Here is a 20,604-nt window from a genome sequence, read left to right as displayed (position 1 = left end):
ACCAGGATCCAGAGAAGAACTCTGGCTCCCGGATTACACACAGGTGAACCAAGGCGCCGAACGCAGCCGTGAGGAGCGGGGAGTAAAAGAAACGCTTCCAGGAGATATGCTGAAGCAAGGCTTGCAACGAAATAAGCTTTATCTGTGAACGGTGCTGACGAATGTGAGAGAGAGCTGTTCTTGGAAAATGTGTTCTGTTGTGTTTCCAGTAAGATAGGAGGCCATTTGCAAGCCAAAGGAAATGTAGGGGGCCGGAAGAAGAGGGGATTCTAACTCTGACTGAAGGGATGAAATCTTCTTTGAAAATGTGCCAGGGCCTGGAAGTTTAGAATAACTGACGTTACCCGAAATTCTCTTAGTTATGTCATGGACATTTCTGTTAAAGATAGAAATCTTTAATAGAAGTGGAATTTCACGCATACTATGATTTATATTCTTTATGAACTAAATCTCTATGCTTCTAAACCGAAAATCTGATTTAAATAAGTTTATAGAAAGATAGAGAGAGGAACTCTGAATACCGGAATGTGGCCAGTTTATGATGAATGTAATTACCTCAGTAAGACTTGCTCATTTTGGAAAGTGTGACAGAGCTGAATATAAACAGTCACTTAGCATTAGCATATTCTATATATGTGGATATGTACAGGTGATTAAATTCCCGGCGAACTTTCATATTGTTTTATGAAACATAATAAAGAACTCTCCTTTTTGGAAATGCATTGCTTTCCACTTGAGCACAATTGTAAGTTACTGAATAAAGGGCGTGCCTTGCTTTGTTTCTGGTGAAACGTAACTTCTGTGAAAATATGCACCCTGACCAGTATTTCGAGGCTCTGATATATTTTGTAAAGCAGTTAAGGAAACCTGGAATGGGTATAAATACGTGACATGTTTATGCTGCAATGAATGTCAGTAGGGAATAGGGATGGTCAAAGAACTGATGCAACAGAGTCGTACAAGCATTAAAAAGTAAATGTCTTAGCTGATGTTAGGATGAGAAAAGGGACGAGTCTCTGAATAGGTGAAGCGAGGGAGGTGAAGGAAGTGTGCAAAAGACTGCAATGAGACTGCAATGAAGCTTCGAGTGTCTATGAGAACTATGGTGAAATGCAAACTGACGAAAAGGTGAAAAGAGAATAGGCGAATACCACTTGATATTTGTCCTTCCTTTGGACTAGATGATTTATGTAAAGGTAAGAAAAATTTACTAGAACTAGGCCGTTAGTCCTAAACCCCCAGAGATAAAAGGGACTGTTCTCTTTGAGAAAGAACATATCGAGATAGTCTGAAAACTGCTGTTTGGTTCTTACAGAATTTTGGGACAACAACAACACCCAGTTTCCTAAAATGCCGTTTTTATATATTGAGGGCATGGCTATGGGTTCGCTCCCTGGGGCCCATCTTCGCCAACATCTTCATTTGCTCCCTGGAGGAATGCATGTTGGACAATTGTCCCTTGGGTTTCCACCCTCTGGTTTACACCAGGTTTGTTGACGATACTTTCCTGCTCTTGAAACAGGATTATCATGCCGATTCCTTCCTCGAATTCAATACCCAGCACTCCAACATCAGGTTTACGCTCGAGAGGGAGTCCAACCATCAGCTTTCCTTCACTGAGGCAAAATGATTCTTTTATTCTCGTGGAAGGTTGGTCCAATATAGTGTCTTTGTGAACTTTAATATATCTTGATTTTAAAAACTGCATAATTTTAGATTTATAATATAATATATGAATTACCCATGAAAATCACAGCTTTCTATATATCTTATATTCATAGAAAACGAATATTGTAAATTTATATATGTTAGGGTAACTACTACATTTCAGACCTGATAGACATTGGCAAACTGGTTGTGTTTTGTATTCGCACTTAAAATCTCTCACGATGCCTGGGAATCTATAAGTAAATATTATTTGAAGAACAAGTGTAAGATCTCTTTGGCAATTTCCTTAAGGGACACCTCGTAAGTGATATGGGAAATTATCAAATTTTGAAGTCCCTCTTTTTTTGAAGTCCCTCTTTTTATTTCTTCTTCTTTTTTCGTTATCCTAAAGGTCTCTCTTTGTATCTCTCTTTCAGCCAGTGGGAGCATTTTCTCTGTATTTGCTAAGTGGTCAAGGCTCGCTTAAAACCTAAGTTCGATTACTTCGAACCAGTGTAAGTCATTTTTGAACATTTGTGTGTGTGTATGTGTATGTGTGTGTGTGTTTGTTTCAGGCACCTGTAGGATTATGGATACAACAGGTGGAAGCTTCTCACGTTAGGTGAGGATTTCCTTTGACTTGTTAATGCGACAAAATACCCAAACTACCCTTTTGCTTGTCATTACAGAGATGAACGGACGCGTCATAGCCTCTCTGTGACCACTGGACTTTGCTGAAGGCCTCATCGATCTGCTGCCAATGAATGACTGGTGACAGCAATTACTATGTCGATTGTGTTAAAGAGAATGAATTTTATATGCACAACCAATGGAAAATTACCATACCTATAGTTAATCCCTTTTTCCTTACCTGTCAGAGTTTGGGACTACGTTACAGCCCGCAAGGGTTTTGGACTTGTGTGAATTTTAGATGAATGAATCAGTTGTAACCTGGCCCACACTTTCGCTTACACTCTCACAATATAATTTCAGGCACATAATAGTGAGAGATTTTGGTTCTAAATACCGAACCTGAAATCGACAGGAATATGCAAAACAGTTGAAATGAATTATCTCCTTCTTGGCTGAGTGCATTAGGTCTACTACTGTCCTTTTAACAGTCTTAAAGACATATCGTTCCATCGCCAAGGACCAAATAGACAAAGAAGACGCTGATGCAATGGTGATTGTCTAAATTATCAATATTGTGTTGCTGTTATTATCACTACCGAATTCCATTTGAAGGTGTGACACCAGTTTTCTCTTTTATTTGAATAATAATAATAATAATAATAATAATAATAATAATAATAATAATAATAATAATAATAATAATAATAATAATAATAATAATAATATGCGGAAAGAACTCTTTGACTCATGTCGCAGTTTTCTGGACCTTAGATGGTATTATACCAGTTCATCATACAGTTAAAAATATTTTGTCATAACTTTATTTTTCACTAACATCATTACCGTTTTGGTTAATGCTGTCGCTATTACAAATAAAAGGAATCTGATTTTATAAAGTTTAATTGTAACCGTTATCATGGTTAAAGATTTTCTCTCGAGATAGTTTCGCTTAATGACTCTTTACGGATATCTTTAACACATCTCAAACGTCTTGCTTCACTTTTTTGTTATATTTTTGTCTAAAACTGGATTTCTTGTTCATAGAGTATTATTATACATGTTTTTTTTTATCACGATTATTAAACTCTTTAATACACCTTTGTTTAAACTATACACCTTCGATTCTTACTACGGAACTTCTGCGCCAAACTTTATTTCTTATGGCCTGAGTTTTATTGACCAAGGAGGTATATTCTTTTTTTATTTTTTGCTTCTTGCTAAATATTCTTTTGTTTATCCTCAATGTCACGCACATCGTCATATCCCTTTGGTTAAATCTTTTTTTGAACGTTATCGACGTCTCTATCGATGAATTGAGACAGAATGGATTTTGCAGTTTATTTTTTTCATGATAACACAGTCTGTGCTTCCAAGAACAGCATTGTTATTTCTTTTTTCTATGCTAATAAATTTTGAAGACAAAACCGCTCATCAAACAGGAATTCTTGTGTCTTCAAGTTTCAAATGAGCTGAAAAACCAGCCTCAGTTTTCCTTACATTATCGCAGCGATATGGTTTTTCAGTGATAGCTTTTTACTATCTGCTAATTTTTTTGTAGTTTCTATTTATTAGTCGCGACTCACTGCCAAGTTGTCCTCCGTATGCAAAATATGAATTACTTTCTGCGCATGGAGACGGAACCTCGATATTGTTTCCTGTCCTATATGGTAGAATATCTCTTATTTAGATATATAAATGCTTCTCTCCCTGTGTCATCATCATATCATAACACACACATATATATATATATATATATATATATATATATATATATATATATATATATATATATATATATATATATATATATATATATATATATATATATATATGTATATAAATTTCATGAATTTCCAGTTCCCAGAGATTACCTGATAAAATTTAGTTTCCTTTTATAACTGTTTCACGTCTCTTGGCTCTGTCCTAATTTCTACATAATATAGGTTTCCAATTCTTTAAGAGCTTGATTTGTTGATTTATGGGTCTTGTGGCTTTCGTATGAAAAGATATAGATTTACGATATTAATAATACCCAGCTCATCAGCTTTTTATAGTACGAAATCAATCAAACGAATAAATTTTTAGCAATGATAATGATATTCCGTTGAGGTCAAGTTTCTAGTGCTCTGTCAACCAGTGAAAATAACTTTCCACATTTACAGATACTTTTAAAACGTTCTCTGACTAAAAATCAAATTTCAAATAACTTGGTACGAAGTATAATATTTCTCGGAAACATCTATCCACGTCAGGTGACTTACTGTGAATTCCAAACGGACAATAACGTAGAAAAAAGTAAAATTGAGAAAAAAATATTTTTCGCTGGTCTTGTTGATTGCTTCCTTTGCGCTAACCTGGAGATTATTATACTTTACCGTCTAAATAATAATAATTTAGTGCCTGAGTGCAGTATTTCTCGTGGGAAGTGTTCAGCCTGAATGTAGTGACAAAGGAGTCGTGTAAAGGAATAAAGATATTCTCTAATGGAATTCTTCGAGGTGGAATCTGCTGGTTTGCGAAAAGAGGAATTTGACAATTTGTTTCTGGTTTTGGCTACGTAAATAATTCTTTGTTCGCAAGTGTACTTTGGTTCGAACAATCCTGCGTCCCTACACACACACACACACACACATACACACAAAATCACGCACACAACTTCACATATCTATCTATCTATCTCATAAATCTGTAATAATAAAATCCGAGTGGACCTTGTTTGTTCGCCCCAGAGGGGGCGGGGGCAGGTATAGTAGGGGATCAGGAGGTTAAGGGAGACATGACACATCCACCCTCCTCCTGCAAACCTGTTTGTCCGCCCCGGGTGGGGCGAGGTAGATAGGAGATCGGGAGGGTAGGGGCGACATGACACAACCACCCTCCTGCCCCACACAGCGTATCACGTGCCATGAAGCTCGGATTTAATATTAAGCCACAAATAGCCTAGTATTATCGAATTTATTGTAGTTTGGGAATAATTTGTATCCTACAGGGGATTATATACTTATAAATTTCTCCACCCTGGCAGGGACTCGAACCCAGGGCTTTTAGCTTTGATTCATAAACTACTGAAAACTTACTCCATTTAGGAATCTATAATGATAAGCATTGATTTTGATTCTCTTGTAATCATTCCTGGCGAACTTAAACTCTTTTCTACTAATCGGAAAATCAAATGTGCACCATAAAAACTCAATTTGTGTCAAGTGTTCGCACGTGACATTTTTATGCTCTCAAAATTATTCTAAAATCACAAATAGTCATTAACAGGGAACTCCCTTTATCCTGAGAATAATTTGCTCCCAAAGGAAATAACATTTAATAAACACACCTAACCTGACCGGTATTTCGATCCATGCCTTTCCATCGCTCTTGATAGCCGAGTGCATTAACTTGACTATTACCCATGGATTCGAATCACGGTCTAAGAAGGTAAATTTATCATACACAGTTTCCTTTTGGGTGGAAATTATTTCCCAAGAACAATAAAAGGAGCAGGAAGACCGTCAGGCGCCCTGTGGCAAGGGTGATAAATGTGAGTACAGAGTTGATACTTCCCAAAACCATCATCTGGAACCTCTGTTAGGTTATAGCTTATAACTGCAATGTATTTACAATTCTTTGTATCTGGATCTTGGTATAAGGGTTACCAAACATGTTTTTATTAGTGGGAAAAGGTTACCACCATCCTCGTGTACAGTAGCTCATGATACACCCAAAATTAGTTTGTGAGATACAGGATGGATAATTAGTCCATCGTCATAGGTGCAGTCTTCAGCTACATGTATAAAATGTACGTACGGTAAACTGATTTCTGAAATTTAATTTGATTTCAAATTATGCCCTCTAAATAAAAAAATATTTTTATGAGAGAATTTACATCCTATTCAGAAGAGACAGAATTCAACTATAACGTGAAAATTCGTTTATATAGCTAAATGTTTATCTCTCTCTCTCTCTCGTAATGACATACAGTAGCTACAAACGTGCATACATTTAGAAACACCTTGGGTTAATAGCAGTAACGCCTAACCACCACAATATGTATGCATCAGGGAATCCGATGGTATACGTAAGGTTCGCCACTGGGCCGAATAAACGAATGGCTATTGAACATGAGCTCTGTGAAGAATTCCGGTAATGCGTGAGTCTAAATTGCCAGTGACTATCAGTAAGAAGCGGACTGTCAGAGCGGAGTCGTCGAAAAAGTGGGTAGTCGTGCTAACCTCTTCTTCTTCTTCTTCTTCTTCTTCTTCTTCTTCTTCTTCTTAGTAGAAGGTTCTTAACGCTTTACATACCAAGTACCTCTGCTACTGCTGATATTAATTTCAGTACATATCTAAGTATTTTTTTGCTGATTTGTCTGCAAATTAAAATTAGTTCACCAGAAAACGGCACAAAGACATGTAAATTATCGTTTTAAATTGCAGGACCGCATTATGCAGTTTATCGTTAACTGTTTGTCTTTCAACTTTAAGTACATTTTCGTCAGTTGCCTGATTACCACTTAGAGATCCCTATATTAACTTTGAAAGGTCTCGAACCCGAGGTTGAGGATACCCGATTTAAGGTAAGTGAAAGAGTGGATTTTCTGAGTCCAGATTCACATCGTCTGTAACTTGAATTAAGCTTCGAGCAGTGAGGAATAAGCTGTTGTTATTTTATAAGAGACTCAGTTTTCTTTGCTTGATTTTACGCTTTCCGGAAAACCACCAGTGAAGTTCAACAACGTTCCGCTCGTCCAATACTTGGCTGGGCGACCACCAATGGATGTCAAGAAATAAAATGTTCCTTGCTTTATCGACGAACGATATAGTTTGCAATTAGGTAAAAAAAAAAAAAAATCGAAAATGAAATTTGGAGTTTGTATAAATTTCGAAATACCGGTTTTCTGTATATATATATATACATTATTATTATTATTATTATTATTATTATTATTATTATTATTATTATTATTATTATTATTATTATAATATGCACACATTGCTTTGCAACAGGACAGAAAGGTCATTCACCACCTGAGAAATTGCCCTTTTTTGTCAGTTCGTTGACGCTCAAGTACCCCCTTTTATAAATTCACGCACAAACACAAGAGCATACTCATTATAATTTCATTTTTTTTCCAGTTTCAAATCATACAAGCAAAGAATTTTCCCACAAGCACATGAGCTTAGCCGAGATGGCCTTTGGTTGATTTCCAAAACGACCCCTGGCTCTGATAAAAGCGGAACGTTGAACGAAGGACTGAAACACCGCCGTGGAATTAATATCTGCTCCGTAATTAAGTTGAGGTGATTGTATTTAGCACGCAAAGTGATATGGAAACTTACAACAAAGTTCAGCAGCTTGGTGTAAGGGTAATGAGTCATAACGGGGCGCAAAAACCACGAAACAAAAAAATCTTCATGACGGGCTTCTCCACGTGTATATTTTTTTGTGCGCTGGAATTTGAGAGTAACAACAGGTATCAAAATTTCATAAAAACGGCGAAGACAGTGAGATTCAAGCGACTTATCTTGACAAAAGACAGAGAGCTGGAATGGCCAAGAGTACGTTATAGTCACGCACAGATCGGCACGAACGAAAAAAAAATTATAATCTCGTATTCTGTCGTCGCTTTCAAGTAAGATATTTTCCGGCTTATTTTCAGTCTCTCTTCTATATCCTGTCGATATTGGATGATGGAGACTGTGATGATGATTATCGTAGCAGTTCAAATATTATTCGCTACGAGCTTGATGGTGCACCACGCTGCGCTGGAACCCGGCGATGCCCGTCATGTCTTTCCTACCCTCCTGATCCCTCCCCCGTCAGGGGTGGACAAACAGATTTGCAGGAGGAGGGCGGATATGTCATGTCTCCCCTACCCTCCCGATCCCCTTCCTAGCCCGCCCCGACCCAGGGCGGACAAACAAGTTTGCAGGAGGAGGGTGGATTGGAAGATTAAATAGCACAAGATAAATGATGTGAGAGAAATATTAAAAATGGAGGGTCTTAAAATAGCTTTTCATTTTCTACATTTCACTTCCATAAAGGAAAACTGGCTCAACAATCCATTTATGCTTACTCATCTTGGCTTGCAGATATACTTCAAGTCTTTTCATCCTTTCGCACACACCCTGCTACCTTTCTTGTCCTCACCCATTTTTGCAACTCACTCCATCTCTAACCCTCCATCAAATGCATGCAAATGAATTGCTTCTGTGCTTCCACCTTCCATGCTGAAAATTATTGTTCCATCATACTGGCTCCTCTTCACACCATAACTTAACTCTTGTCCATATTTATTCTGAACTTTCTCCTCCCGTAAGTATTTTGAAACTCTTTTACTAGCTTCCGCAATTTCTCTCAGATGTCATCAAAATGTGTAAATTCCAAGCCGTGTATTTATTAAACAAACAGACCCACCTGAAATCAATATCACCTGCATTATTGATATCTTTGTGTAAATGAAACAATAAAAAAACAATAATAATAAACATCTTTACGTTAAGGTAAGCACTGTACACTATTGCAGTTGGTAGTAAGTATCAATAAACAACAAATCAGAAAACGTTGACGAACCTTGCACAATAACTTAACCACTTGACATTCGAACTACCTGTTATTTCTTTCGTTCCACATCCAGAGCGATAAGGAATAAGCAGAGAAAACGAGAGAGAAGCGGAGACCACGATGGTGTGGTGGCAGATAACACTCTATGGTCTGGCACTGCTAGCAAGCGTGGATGGGCACGGGCACTTCACGTCATATTTCAATTATTCTGTGCCGGAAGTGAACATCACCCGTCGATTTCAAGATGTTGGAACAGCATGTAAGTTTTAAGGTACAAAAATTAAAACTCACTTGCATGGACAACACAAACACACACACACACACATACACTCAGAGAGAGAGAGAGAGAGAGAGAGAGAGAGAGAGAGAGAGAGAGAGAGAGAGAGGTAAACTCTGAGAAACCGAATGATAAGGATGGTATTGTACTGAAATGAATATTGATTAAGCGAAAAACCATATATCTTAAAGAACGTTGGCGTCACGATTCGGTTTTCATACTGTCGAAAATTTAATCTGATCTTTGCGAAGAAATACCAATCTACTTTTCAGACGATTAACTCAATTCAGAGGTAATCAAAAGCATTCCGAGTTGAGCTGAATGAAAAGGTATCCGGAGGAATTTGAAATAATGTCGTTCTCAGGCGCTCAATGAAATTCGAAGGTGATTAGTGAGATTCTGAAATGATTTACCCGAATGTTTAGGTGAATTATACAAGAAATACACAATTCTTTGCTTGAATACACTTCTTTAGCTATCAAAAGGTCTGGCCCCACCGAAACGGTCAAAGACCCTTGAAAGCTAGAGATTTATGTATTTTTGTTTTATACTTCTAAAAGCTACAAAAGAATGAATGATCTTTCTGCCTCCTGTGTAATAATAATAATAATAAAAAATAAAATTACCGTACACAAGTGCAAATGTGAGAGTGTGACTGAAAAAGAAACAGTATTACATTACGAATTAAAAACATGTTCATGCCTATATATATTACGTCAAGATTTCTATTTTTCCAGGTAAATGCCGAGCACTTTGCTTCGTGAATGTCACTTGCACTGGAATCACCACATACGACCGAGGGAACGGTGAATATTCATCACTATAAAACTATAGACATTTAGCCTTCGAATATAAATCTGAAGTTATATAAAAAAGATTCTCGTATGACCCCTTCTGAGTCTTCCCTATTATGATAACGTAATAAACAAAATGCCGATTGCATTACGTCTATATACTGTATATATATATATATATATATATATATATATATATATATATATATATATATATATATATATATATATATATATATATATATATATATATTACAGTATATATATACGTATATATACATATATACACACATATATGATATATATATATATATATATATATATATATATATATATATATATATATATATATATATATATATATATATATATATATATATATTTATATACATACAACTCAGTCAACAAAGAAATATATCTATAAACGAACTTCACTCATTTTTCTCAAGTTTTGTGATGACCTCCTTCTTTCCTGTGAAGGAGTCCTCGACTGCCATCTGACCGACACGAATCCTCTGAGACCTCAACTGCAAATCTCCAATGCCACGACACTCATCAGATACAGTAAGTAATACAGTAAGTAATACTACACTTCCTCTCTCTCTGCTGGCTTCAGGACCTCGTTGTGACCGACTGACTGACGACTGCAACGTCAGGCTACGGTCTTTTTTGCAGGTTTCAGTAACGCGAACCTTTCATTCGATTTTCATTTCTCCGAGTTGAAACGGCGGATATACAAACATAGCCAGAATAATAATAATTCGAACTATTCATTCCATCTTTTTTCTTTCATAGATTTGGAATATATGTGTACATATGCATGTCAACATGCGTAAATACTAATCAACTTTATTTGGCTGACAGAAAGGTTTACCTGTGGATCACAGTTCAAAATCGTTCAAGGCTTTGGTTGTTTAAAGGTCGTACAATCATCTTCCGTTAATTGGACTGAAGCTAGAAGGACGTGTCTTGAGAATGACTCTGATCTCATTGTGCTGGAAAATGACGCTCAAAGGAGAGCCTTGGCCAGTGAACTGGTCACGTTAGGATATGGTAAGTCAGTGTATCAAAGGTATGACACTTTCGTGGTAACTGACAAACTGCGAATTTATCACTCCCTTCTCTTGAGTTTCATTTATTCACAGAAAAATGCTTAAAGATTATATATGCAAATAAATTAACAGTTGGTGCATAGACAAATGACGAGATTGTACCTCAGATAAAAAAAAAATTGATTTCACGGTTTCCACCCAAGAACCTGAATCGATATTACTCCTTAACATAAACATAATTTTTGTGGTTAGCAATGTGCTTGTTTTGAAGGGTAAATGAACTTCATATCAGTGTAAAATCTTGAAGGCATCCAATAGTTATAAGTATCAACTAAGAATTAATTTCAACGCTACCAAACACTATATTTTAAGGTTTACTTTCCTTTCAAAGAAGAGTAGGTAAGAGACTAAAATCGTGAATGGACTTCATTGTAATTATAAGCTATAATACTCTGCCTTCATCCGCAGTTTCTGAATCGAAATTTAACCTGCATCCATATCACCAAAGGGAAGCCTATACTCTCATTTTTACAGCTAGCACTCGGCTTAGTTGGATAGGCATCCGAGAACAGAAGTGGCTGAACGGCTCGAGTGTTGACAGCACCAACTGGGCTCCAAATCACCCTTCGTCCTTACCGAGCGAACCCCAATGTGGAGCTATAAATACTTCTGGACTGGTGTATGAAATGAGATGCAGTTATTTAGGATTGAGCCCAGTTTGTGAGAGGAAGCTTAACTAAATGGAGGCAGCACGCGAAATTCAGTGAGTTTGGACTTAACCAGAATGACTGTTACTGTATCAGCGTTCTGGCTTAACCTGGGACAATAAATATTTATTAGATATTTGCTGTAATTCAAGGTTTTCCCACTACACAGTGGCGAAGCAGGCACCTGTGCTAAATTACTGTTCAGTCATTAGGCCATGTACTATTTCTTGACTCTAGTATTAGTTACAAAACATTTTCAAGAATAAAAGAGTTTTGTTTAACCAATTAGTGTTTATCACTCTTGCACCGTAATGCCAAAACATTATGTACAGTATGTCAGTCATTTCTTCACAGTGAATTATGCGTCTCAAGAGAGACTGAAAATTGTGCACAAATTTTACACTGCTTCCTTAGACCTTTTCAGCAAAATTATAGGGCACATACTTTCCTGTTTCCGTTAGTAATGACATTGTCTAAAAATTCTTGGATATAATAAATCATTAGTCACACATCGTTTTATTTTATCTACCCTTTTTACGAAGTGCCTCTTTAGCTTATGAGTCTAATCCCTAAGTGATTCTCAGTCAAGACGCGTTTAATCCCTATGAATGCAGTACACAGACAGCACCGGATCCTTAAAGAATATTTTGGGAATTCTAATAAATAAAATAACACTTCCGTGGGTTCTCGCCTAAAACTTCTATGAGCTCTGGTTCCTAAAAAGTACTTGAATAAACTCTGAGCTTTGAAATATTACTCATGGGATTTCTACTGATCAAAATAAAACATCTTTGAGTTCTGTTATTTGCAAGTACTTTTGTGAGCTCCGTGCATTACCAAAATATTTCCATTTTCATATATATATATATATATATATATATATATATATATATATATATATATATATATATATATATATATATATTATAAATAAAGTGCTGTGGTCCATTATTATCACCATTGTCTTTGTACTAGGCAAAAATTTCATCAGGGTCTGTATTTGAGAGAGAGAGAGAGAGAGAGAGAGAGAGAGAGAGAGAGAGAGAGAGAGAGAGAGAGAGAGAGAGAGAGACAGAGAGAGAGAGAACTAGTCATAACCAAAACCAATTTAATCAGCTCTTACCCAAGACGATTTCATTTTGAATCGTTTTTTGTTCCGTTTCTGGGTATGGGTAAGATTGGCTGCATTAAAACACCATATAAACTTATTTACCCGAATATATAACTGATCCGATATTTCGTCAAGATACGAGGCCGGGTGAACAATGAGAGAATCCTTTTAAGTCAAAATAAATTATATTTCTATAGGTGAAAAGAATGATTGATTTTGATTGAGCATATAATATAATACGACTTATAATTCTGATTTAAAATAAATTATATTTCTATAGGTGAAAAGAATGATTGATTTTGATTGAGCATATAATATAATAAGACTTATAATTCTGATTTAGTGCTAAAACGTTAAAATCATATTTTGGTAAGGCTGATGATGTATCCTTGTGTAATGATTCTCTTATTAACAAAAGAAATTAAATAAAATAATTCTGGTTTTGGCAAGTCGCTGTTATGGCCAGCGAAATCAGGCACCGTAGGATTCATGTAAAAAAAACAAAACTATTCATCGCTGCGACCATCCGCGTTGCAAATTTACCTAAGCTAAGTTCTCCGTTAAAACATTTGGGTTGCATTTTCTCTTTGTCTGCCTAAACGTTTTCTGTAAAGTGTCACAGTAGCGTAAACATTCACGCTGCATTAGGGTTTCATTTCCTTGTCTTGATAAAACAATTTTGATCAAATACTTCCATTTCTACTTTTGAATCATGTCTACTGTTAGAACTTTATCGAAAAACGGCACCGGAAATCAGGAATGCAGACGATTTCATCATTTTGTCAGAAGTGAAGGGGGTTTCTTAGACCGATATTAATTTTTGAACTCGTGCTGTAAGGGACAACATCCACTTATACCTTATCTAACGAGTAATAAAGTAGGGAATGAAATCATTATAAAAATACTTATTTAAATAAAATATCTGATGAACAAACTTTTAAGCCACTGACAACTGACTCTAGCTCAACGTATTTTACTTTGTTCTCGCATTGCAGAACAAGAAATGATTACCAATGAATACTTTGCAAATGATAGTTGGATGACTAGTGAGTAACCGACTTAATCACAGTTACTTACAACGACATTACGCATTACTTTGGTTCTTGTTACCTTTACAACTTGTTTAGAGCTGAGAAATGAATGGATATAGTTATAGGTTTTTAACACAAATGGCATGTTTATTCATAATATTTTGATCCAACTTAATGTTATCAACTTATGTATGAAGTGACTGAAACTATAGTAACAGTTTTGAATAAGTGCAATGCAATTTGCTATTGCTGATTAGAGTTAATTTCCAGGGACAGGAGATGAAGAGGAAGGAATGGGATAGGTTGAAATTTTGAGAAGAGTCTTTTGTGTTATTGATGATCTGCACTGTTTTGATATATTTACATGACAAGGTTATTATACTATAGTTGAACATTGAAACTTGATAATAGAAATTAGGCTAGTGTTGAATATAAGATTATGAGGAAATTTACATTACAGTATTTGATATATCTGCATATAGTAAGAGTTGAAAATTAATTGAAAATTGAATTCTATAATTTCAAATACAGGTTTACTAATTACTAATACTATTATTTTCCCTCATTCACAAGGCTAAGTGCATTCGAGAATAGCGTATTTTACTAATTACAGAACAGATACATTAGTTTTGCGTAATTTTTTTTCGTCCCCCCCAAAAAAAAAATATCTTGGCCCCAGCTAGGCTACCCCACTGATGGAATTCCACCAACTACGCCACAGTTACTTCTGGAAATGAACGCAAAGAGAGCATAACTATTTCTAATCCCTAGACCATACTAAAATGAACGAGAAAAAATATCACTAATGTCAAGACATTTTTGGAGGAGATTTGAGCTCAACTAAATGAATGCCAAGCTGAGATTTGCATTCTGCAAGCATGAAGATTTATTTTTTATTTCCCTAATTTTCTTTTTCAGGAAAAAAAAGGGTAAATATTACATTTTTTCCTTATTCACCTTGCATATTTTTGTTAGCCTCTGAAAAATTCTTTTAGAAAAGAATGATTTACATTATTGACAATTTGTTACGTCTAGTACTGAGATTTTTCGACAGGGAACAACATAAATCTTTCAATATAATGTCCTGGATGGTTAGTTCATGAATTTGCATATCAAAATACATGGAATTAATGTATAAAGTAATAACTAATACATTTCTTTAAATATACAATTCATTCGAAAAAGTGACTAAGATCCGTCCACTCCGATTTTTTTCAAACTCGTAACCATGAATAGGCCTCCGCTAGAAATAAAATTGCCACAGTTTATAAATCATATCGCACTTAATTCTGTGAAGCTTCTCTTAAGGAAATACGTTGAAATGACACGATCATAAAATGTGTCATAGCCTTACTTGCTTATCTTCTCATCGGATGACAATGCTTAGAACATTCGTATTACAAGCGTAGGCCTATGTTGTGTTATTATCATCATTACTTGGGCTGCAAGTTTCATTGAGCCTAACTGTTTAACCTTGGCGACTATAGCTGCATGCATTACCTCTGAAAACACCTGTGAATATCAAACGCCCAAAGGGTTTATTGATTTCCTTGGTGCAAAAGGCAATAAACTGATTGAACTGCGGCTACACTTGGGTAAGAAATGTGTCGGTTCAGAGCAGGTCGATTACAGCAGCCCACTTTTTACTGCTGAATAATTCAACCATCACGCAATCACTTTGTAATTAAATCTTGATAAATAATTCAACATGCACGCCACCAATTTGCAACAGGGTGTGACTGGTGGCCTGTGCCATGAGGAATATTGCACCTTTGGGTAAGACACGAATCAGCATGTTCTAGACATTTCTAAATTGCAACCTACAGCAACGTAGAACCAAGATTGTGTAGTGCTTGTACTGAGAACATGGACTATTCATGTTACTAAGCGTAGTGCACATGTACTTACATATAGCGAAAACATATATTATATATATATATATATATATATATATATATATATATATATATATATATATATATATATATATATATATATATATATATATATAGAGAGAGAGAGAGAGAGAGAGAGAGAGAGAGAGAGAGAGAGAGAGAGAGAGAGAGAGAGAGAGAGTCTCGAACGCGAAGGGAGGGGCGACGTTCCCACCACTGCTTATTATGACAACGTTTCACGAAGTTGCTATTGTCGAATTTTCAAGGCTGCAGGCATTTAAAAACTATCTTACTAAAAAAATTGTTATCAAGACATCGAATTAGATATATATTATAAGACAAATTAAAAGCAAGGAGAAAAAGGCTCCACACATACGTAAATGGTAGGAGTATTAAGATAAAAAATGTTTTTTTTTTTTAAGCACATAGCAAAAGAAAGAAAGGTTAAGCGATAAACGGTAGTGTAGAAGTTGCTTGAGTGTTTTGCATTGGAATCGTCTTCCTTATAATTAAGAATTGCACTAAATTGAGATCGTATTCGTTTTAGCCTTGTCCTCTGATAGAAAATTCTTTGTAATTAATGATAGTTTTAAATAAATTTTCATTGTTAGTACAGAATGAATCTGTTACCGACCATCACTACTGTACCAAAAATGAAAATTTATGCTCACTCCCCGCCCGCCCCCCCCAAACCCCCGCCCACATGACAATACCATAAGAAGAAAATGGCTTGCCATTTTCCAAAGACTGTTCTTAGCTGTCGACTCGAAACTTCTTCCCAAGAAGCCACACGCTATTGGATCGCCTTTCAAATCTAAGAATCGCCTTGGCCCTCTCTTGTCCTCAAGCACCGTTTACAAATGTGTCCCCAGGATGTGATCGTGGGACCGATGTTGGATGCGCGATTAGGCTAATATGGACTCGCATAGATTCACATAGAGGCCTAAGTTACAGAACCCCCTTTGTTCAGATAGTTTTCTTTTGTTAAGTGCAAATTCATGCTGTCCAGGCAACACAATAAGACAAAGAAGATTACCACTGGTGGCAGGTATCTATGAATTCGAAAGTGAGGTGCTGTTATAAGATTGTGAATGTGCCATCAAGAGTCTGTCCAGAGTGTGTGAGATACAGCCGACTGAGGAAAATGTTTAAGATGGTCATTTTTCTATTGAAAATTTCTCAAAGAATTGGTAGAAGGAATAACTGTCTCTCTCCCTAGACGGAAAGGTGACAGTAATGAGCATAGGAATTATAGGGACATAACATTTGTAAGTAAATCTGAGATGATTGGCATGGCTACGTTTAAGTAAAACAAATAAGAGAAGTGTTGGTAAATAAAGGGCAATGAGAGTTTAGATGAGGTAGATGGCTTGTGACTCAGCAGCTTTGCGTGAAACACCTCTGCGAGAAGCTTAGAGTAACGGAGAAAGCTGTGTAATCTAATGAGGATTATGTAGAAGTATGTGGTGTGGAATGTGTTTAATTAGATGTGATTACAAGGTGTTATATATATATATATATATATATATATATATATATATATATATATATATATATATATATATATATATATATATATGTATGTATATAAACAGGTCATACAGCTGTAAGCTTCACAGTAGCTATATCTTTGGAATGACATTCAATCCCTAAATCCTAAAACTAAGAAGTTATCACAGAGGGTAGGAGAAGCCGTCGGCGACGAGGCCATCGCAAGAATGTGGGGCGATCACTTCAGCGCTATAACCTGAATTGTATAAACGACCAAGACTCCCGAAGGGAAGAGGATAGCCTCCTTGCTGATAACGTTTAATTTCATTTCACCAATCGTATCACGCCAGGTAACATCAGCGATGCCACAAACAACTTAACCAATAATAAATCACTCGGCTGCGATGGTTGTCCTGCAGAGGCTTTCAAATTCTACCACCCGATAATCTACAGCTTGCTAGCTGCCCTGTTCAGTGCATGCGTAATTCACCAGTTTCTCCCAGACGCCCTGCTCTTAGTTCACTTAACACCATTAATCAAAAACAAGCTAAAAGATGCAGCTGACCCCGGCAATTATCGCCCAATTGCAATTACTACAATTGTGTCAAAGATACTTGGGTCGGTTCTTCTAGTGAGACTTCTCCCTTTTCTACACACCAAAGGCAACCAGTTCGGATTGAAAGCAAACCACTCAGTTGACACTCGCATCCACATCCTGAAAGAACTGCTGAACTATTACCTATCATCAGCCTCCCCTGTATTCCTACGCTTTGTAGATGTGAGAAAAGCGTTTGACAGAGTAAACTACTTGAAGCTCTTCCTGAAGCTGCACAAAAGAGGCCTACCTCTATATTAATTGGCATTTTATATTGCTAGTTCTCCACACAGCAGTTCTGAGTGAAATGGGGTAACGTGTTGTCGTACGCCTTTGGCTCCCTATAGACGGTCTCCGACAAGGGGGGAATTCTCTCTCCATACCTGTTTGATATGTACACAGAAGCCCTTGAATGTCAGACTGAACTCACTTCCAGTCGGATGCTCTATCGACAAAACAACAATAAACAACCTCTGTTATACAATTGACATTCTGAGACGCCTCACAAACCACTCCGCCACGCAGGTGTTCATAGAAAACCGCCTGGATAATTTAAAATTCACTGTAATACCAACAATATCGAGTCTGATCACCTGGCTGAGAAACAGCAGCAGTTCGTTCATACAATGCGTCCTAAACAGTGAGGCAAAATTATCTAAATTGTGGGGAAGATAGGATAATGAGATGTCTGTTTCTTAAATGACTTAATCTCTATTTTTGCAATCATGAAGTATCGTCTGCAGAATCTATTATTATTATTATTATTATTATTATTATTATTATTATTATTATTATTATTATCAGTATTTTCTTCTTTATCATTACAGTGATGATTATAATTACACAGTTATGCTATTTTCAATTTTCGTATTTATTCTTCCGGATCTGACTTCCGTAACAACTTAAGGTCCCTAGCTGGAAATTAATTGTATGCAATCTGTTTTTTAATTGTTATAATTTTTAATGTTTTTTTTACTGTTATTCTCAGTGTTATTATTGTCATTACCTTTATTATGAATATGATCTTTTCTACTTCTTCAGCAACTGTGTGGATATTGTTACTGCATTCATCTAGATTGTGTGTATGTTATCGTCTATATATTCCATGTATATGCCCTTGAGCTGAAATAAGATTTATTATTATTATTATTATTATTATTATTGTTATTATTATTATTATTATTATTATTATTATTATTATTATTATTATTATTATATTATTTGCTATCACGGAAAACATTGAGCTGCAGAGCGCTTCTTGTATAATAAGGCCTAAAGCTCATTCTTTCTGATTAAGACCAAACGACTCACACCACGCAGCAATCAATCTATTATTCTGTTAGTCTGAACCAGCGAAAGATTCGGCCTGGGAGTAATTGCCGAGTCGTGGAGGCGGTCGACCGTGTCTGCATCTAGCCCCAGCGTCCAGTGCTTGACAAACTGTGCTTTGTGATTGTTTGTGAGACTACAAGGTAAGTACATGGTTAAGGCTAACCTAATATCAATATCAATTCTATTCCATGCTTCTGGGGCAAAGGACTTCTGACAACGACGGCGTTACTTGATCCACCATTATCTCTTAAAACGTCCGGTTTTTCTCTTTTGCTGAACAACTTCTCTTGACATTTTGTATCCACTTTGTTAATAGCTTTTACCACCCAGAGTCAGACTGGAAAGGAGAGTCGCACAGAATCTCCAACATCAGCGAAAAACCCAATTAGTGGTGCTGTCAGAACTAAGAAGATTTGTTTTTTTTTGAGGTGTGGTCCTACAGCGCGTCTTCTTGAAGGATCGTAGCCGAGAATCGAGAAATAGCCTAACCGTATGTCCAGATTGTTATGGAAACTTGATAATCCAAAACAGCTTTCGGTTGCTAGGGAAAACATCGCGCCAATCAAAAGTTTGTTAATGCGTGCTCTTGAGGCGAATCAAGTTGATTATATGGGTCCTGACTGGATGCAAAGACGATAAGTAACGAACAATATGAATATGAATTCTTAGGTGATAATGAAACACGATAAACAAATGAATGTCGCCATAAAGCAGACGATGCTATAAGTTAAACATCGCAACTAGGTCTAGGGAGAGTAGTGAAAACATGGGCAATATTCAAATGAAAAATCTGACACTAAGCAATAATATAGATTATAAAAAAAAAAACACACAGACGATAGAAGGAGTGTTTATGATGATAATGACATAACCAACGAAAAGGAAATTGCAACACAAGTCAAATAACTGTACGTCGCCAATAAATATCGACGCTTGTGTACGAAAATGAAGTAATCAGCCATTTATTATCACTTGCATTTAGAGCAAATAAGCTACTTTCGAAGACGCTGTTACAATACACACAAAGGAAGATCCCTGTGTTTACTTTAATAATAATAATAATAATAATAATAAAGTAAATTTTCACTGATGATGAAAATTTCAACTGAACCCAATACCTGGCATCATAAACATAATTATTTAAAGGAGAAACTTCACTTCGAACAGACTGATTTCTTGGTGATGGTAGCCATTAGCATTAGGTGAAAATTACTGATACAGAAAAAAAAAGAAGAGAATTAGCGAAATTTTTTAATGTATTCCTTTTGTATTATGTTGAAAAATTCAGTTTTGAAACTTCTTGTCAATTCAAATCTGTGGGCTATAAGCATTTTACTGCTTGTTTAATCAACTCTAGTTGCAAGAGACTCTTTTGTTAATATCTCCTAACTATAGTTGTCTAAAGAATTATAATATTTTCATCTCTTTTTCTATAAAATGACCGTACTAACAATTTACTTTTTTGTCCGGAAGGTACTTTTGAT

The 20,604-nt window shown here is 36.0% G+C and overlaps 1 protein-coding gene across 1 annotated transcript in view; it reads right to left on the bottom strand.

Moving 5' to 3' along the window:
* Positions 1–1,378: 1,378 nt before the first annotated feature.
* The window catches only part of LOC136829213 (uncharacterized), a 143,754-nt gene continuing 124,528 nt past the window's right edge, over positions 1,379–20,604 (bottom strand). Inside the window, exons 12-13 of the mRNA XM_067087516.1 lie at positions 2,675–2,679; positions 1,379–1,702 (exon numbers count right to left, since the gene is read on the bottom strand). Of these exons, the coding sequence (XP_066943617.1) occupies positions 1,379–1,702; positions 2,675–2,679 (329 nt within the window). The remainder of the gene's footprint in view (positions 1,703–2,674; positions 2,680–20,604) is intronic.

The sequence above is a fragment of the Macrobrachium rosenbergii genome, chromosome 44 (assembly GCF_040412425.1).
Source record: "Macrobrachium rosenbergii isolate ZJJX-2024 chromosome 44, ASM4041242v1, whole genome shotgun sequence".
Classification (NCBI taxonomy): Eukaryota; Metazoa; Arthropoda; class Malacostraca; order Decapoda; family Palaemonidae; genus Macrobrachium; species Macrobrachium rosenbergii.
Note: the sequence above shows the minus strand (reverse complement) of the source record. Positions and strands in the feature narration are given on the sequence as shown.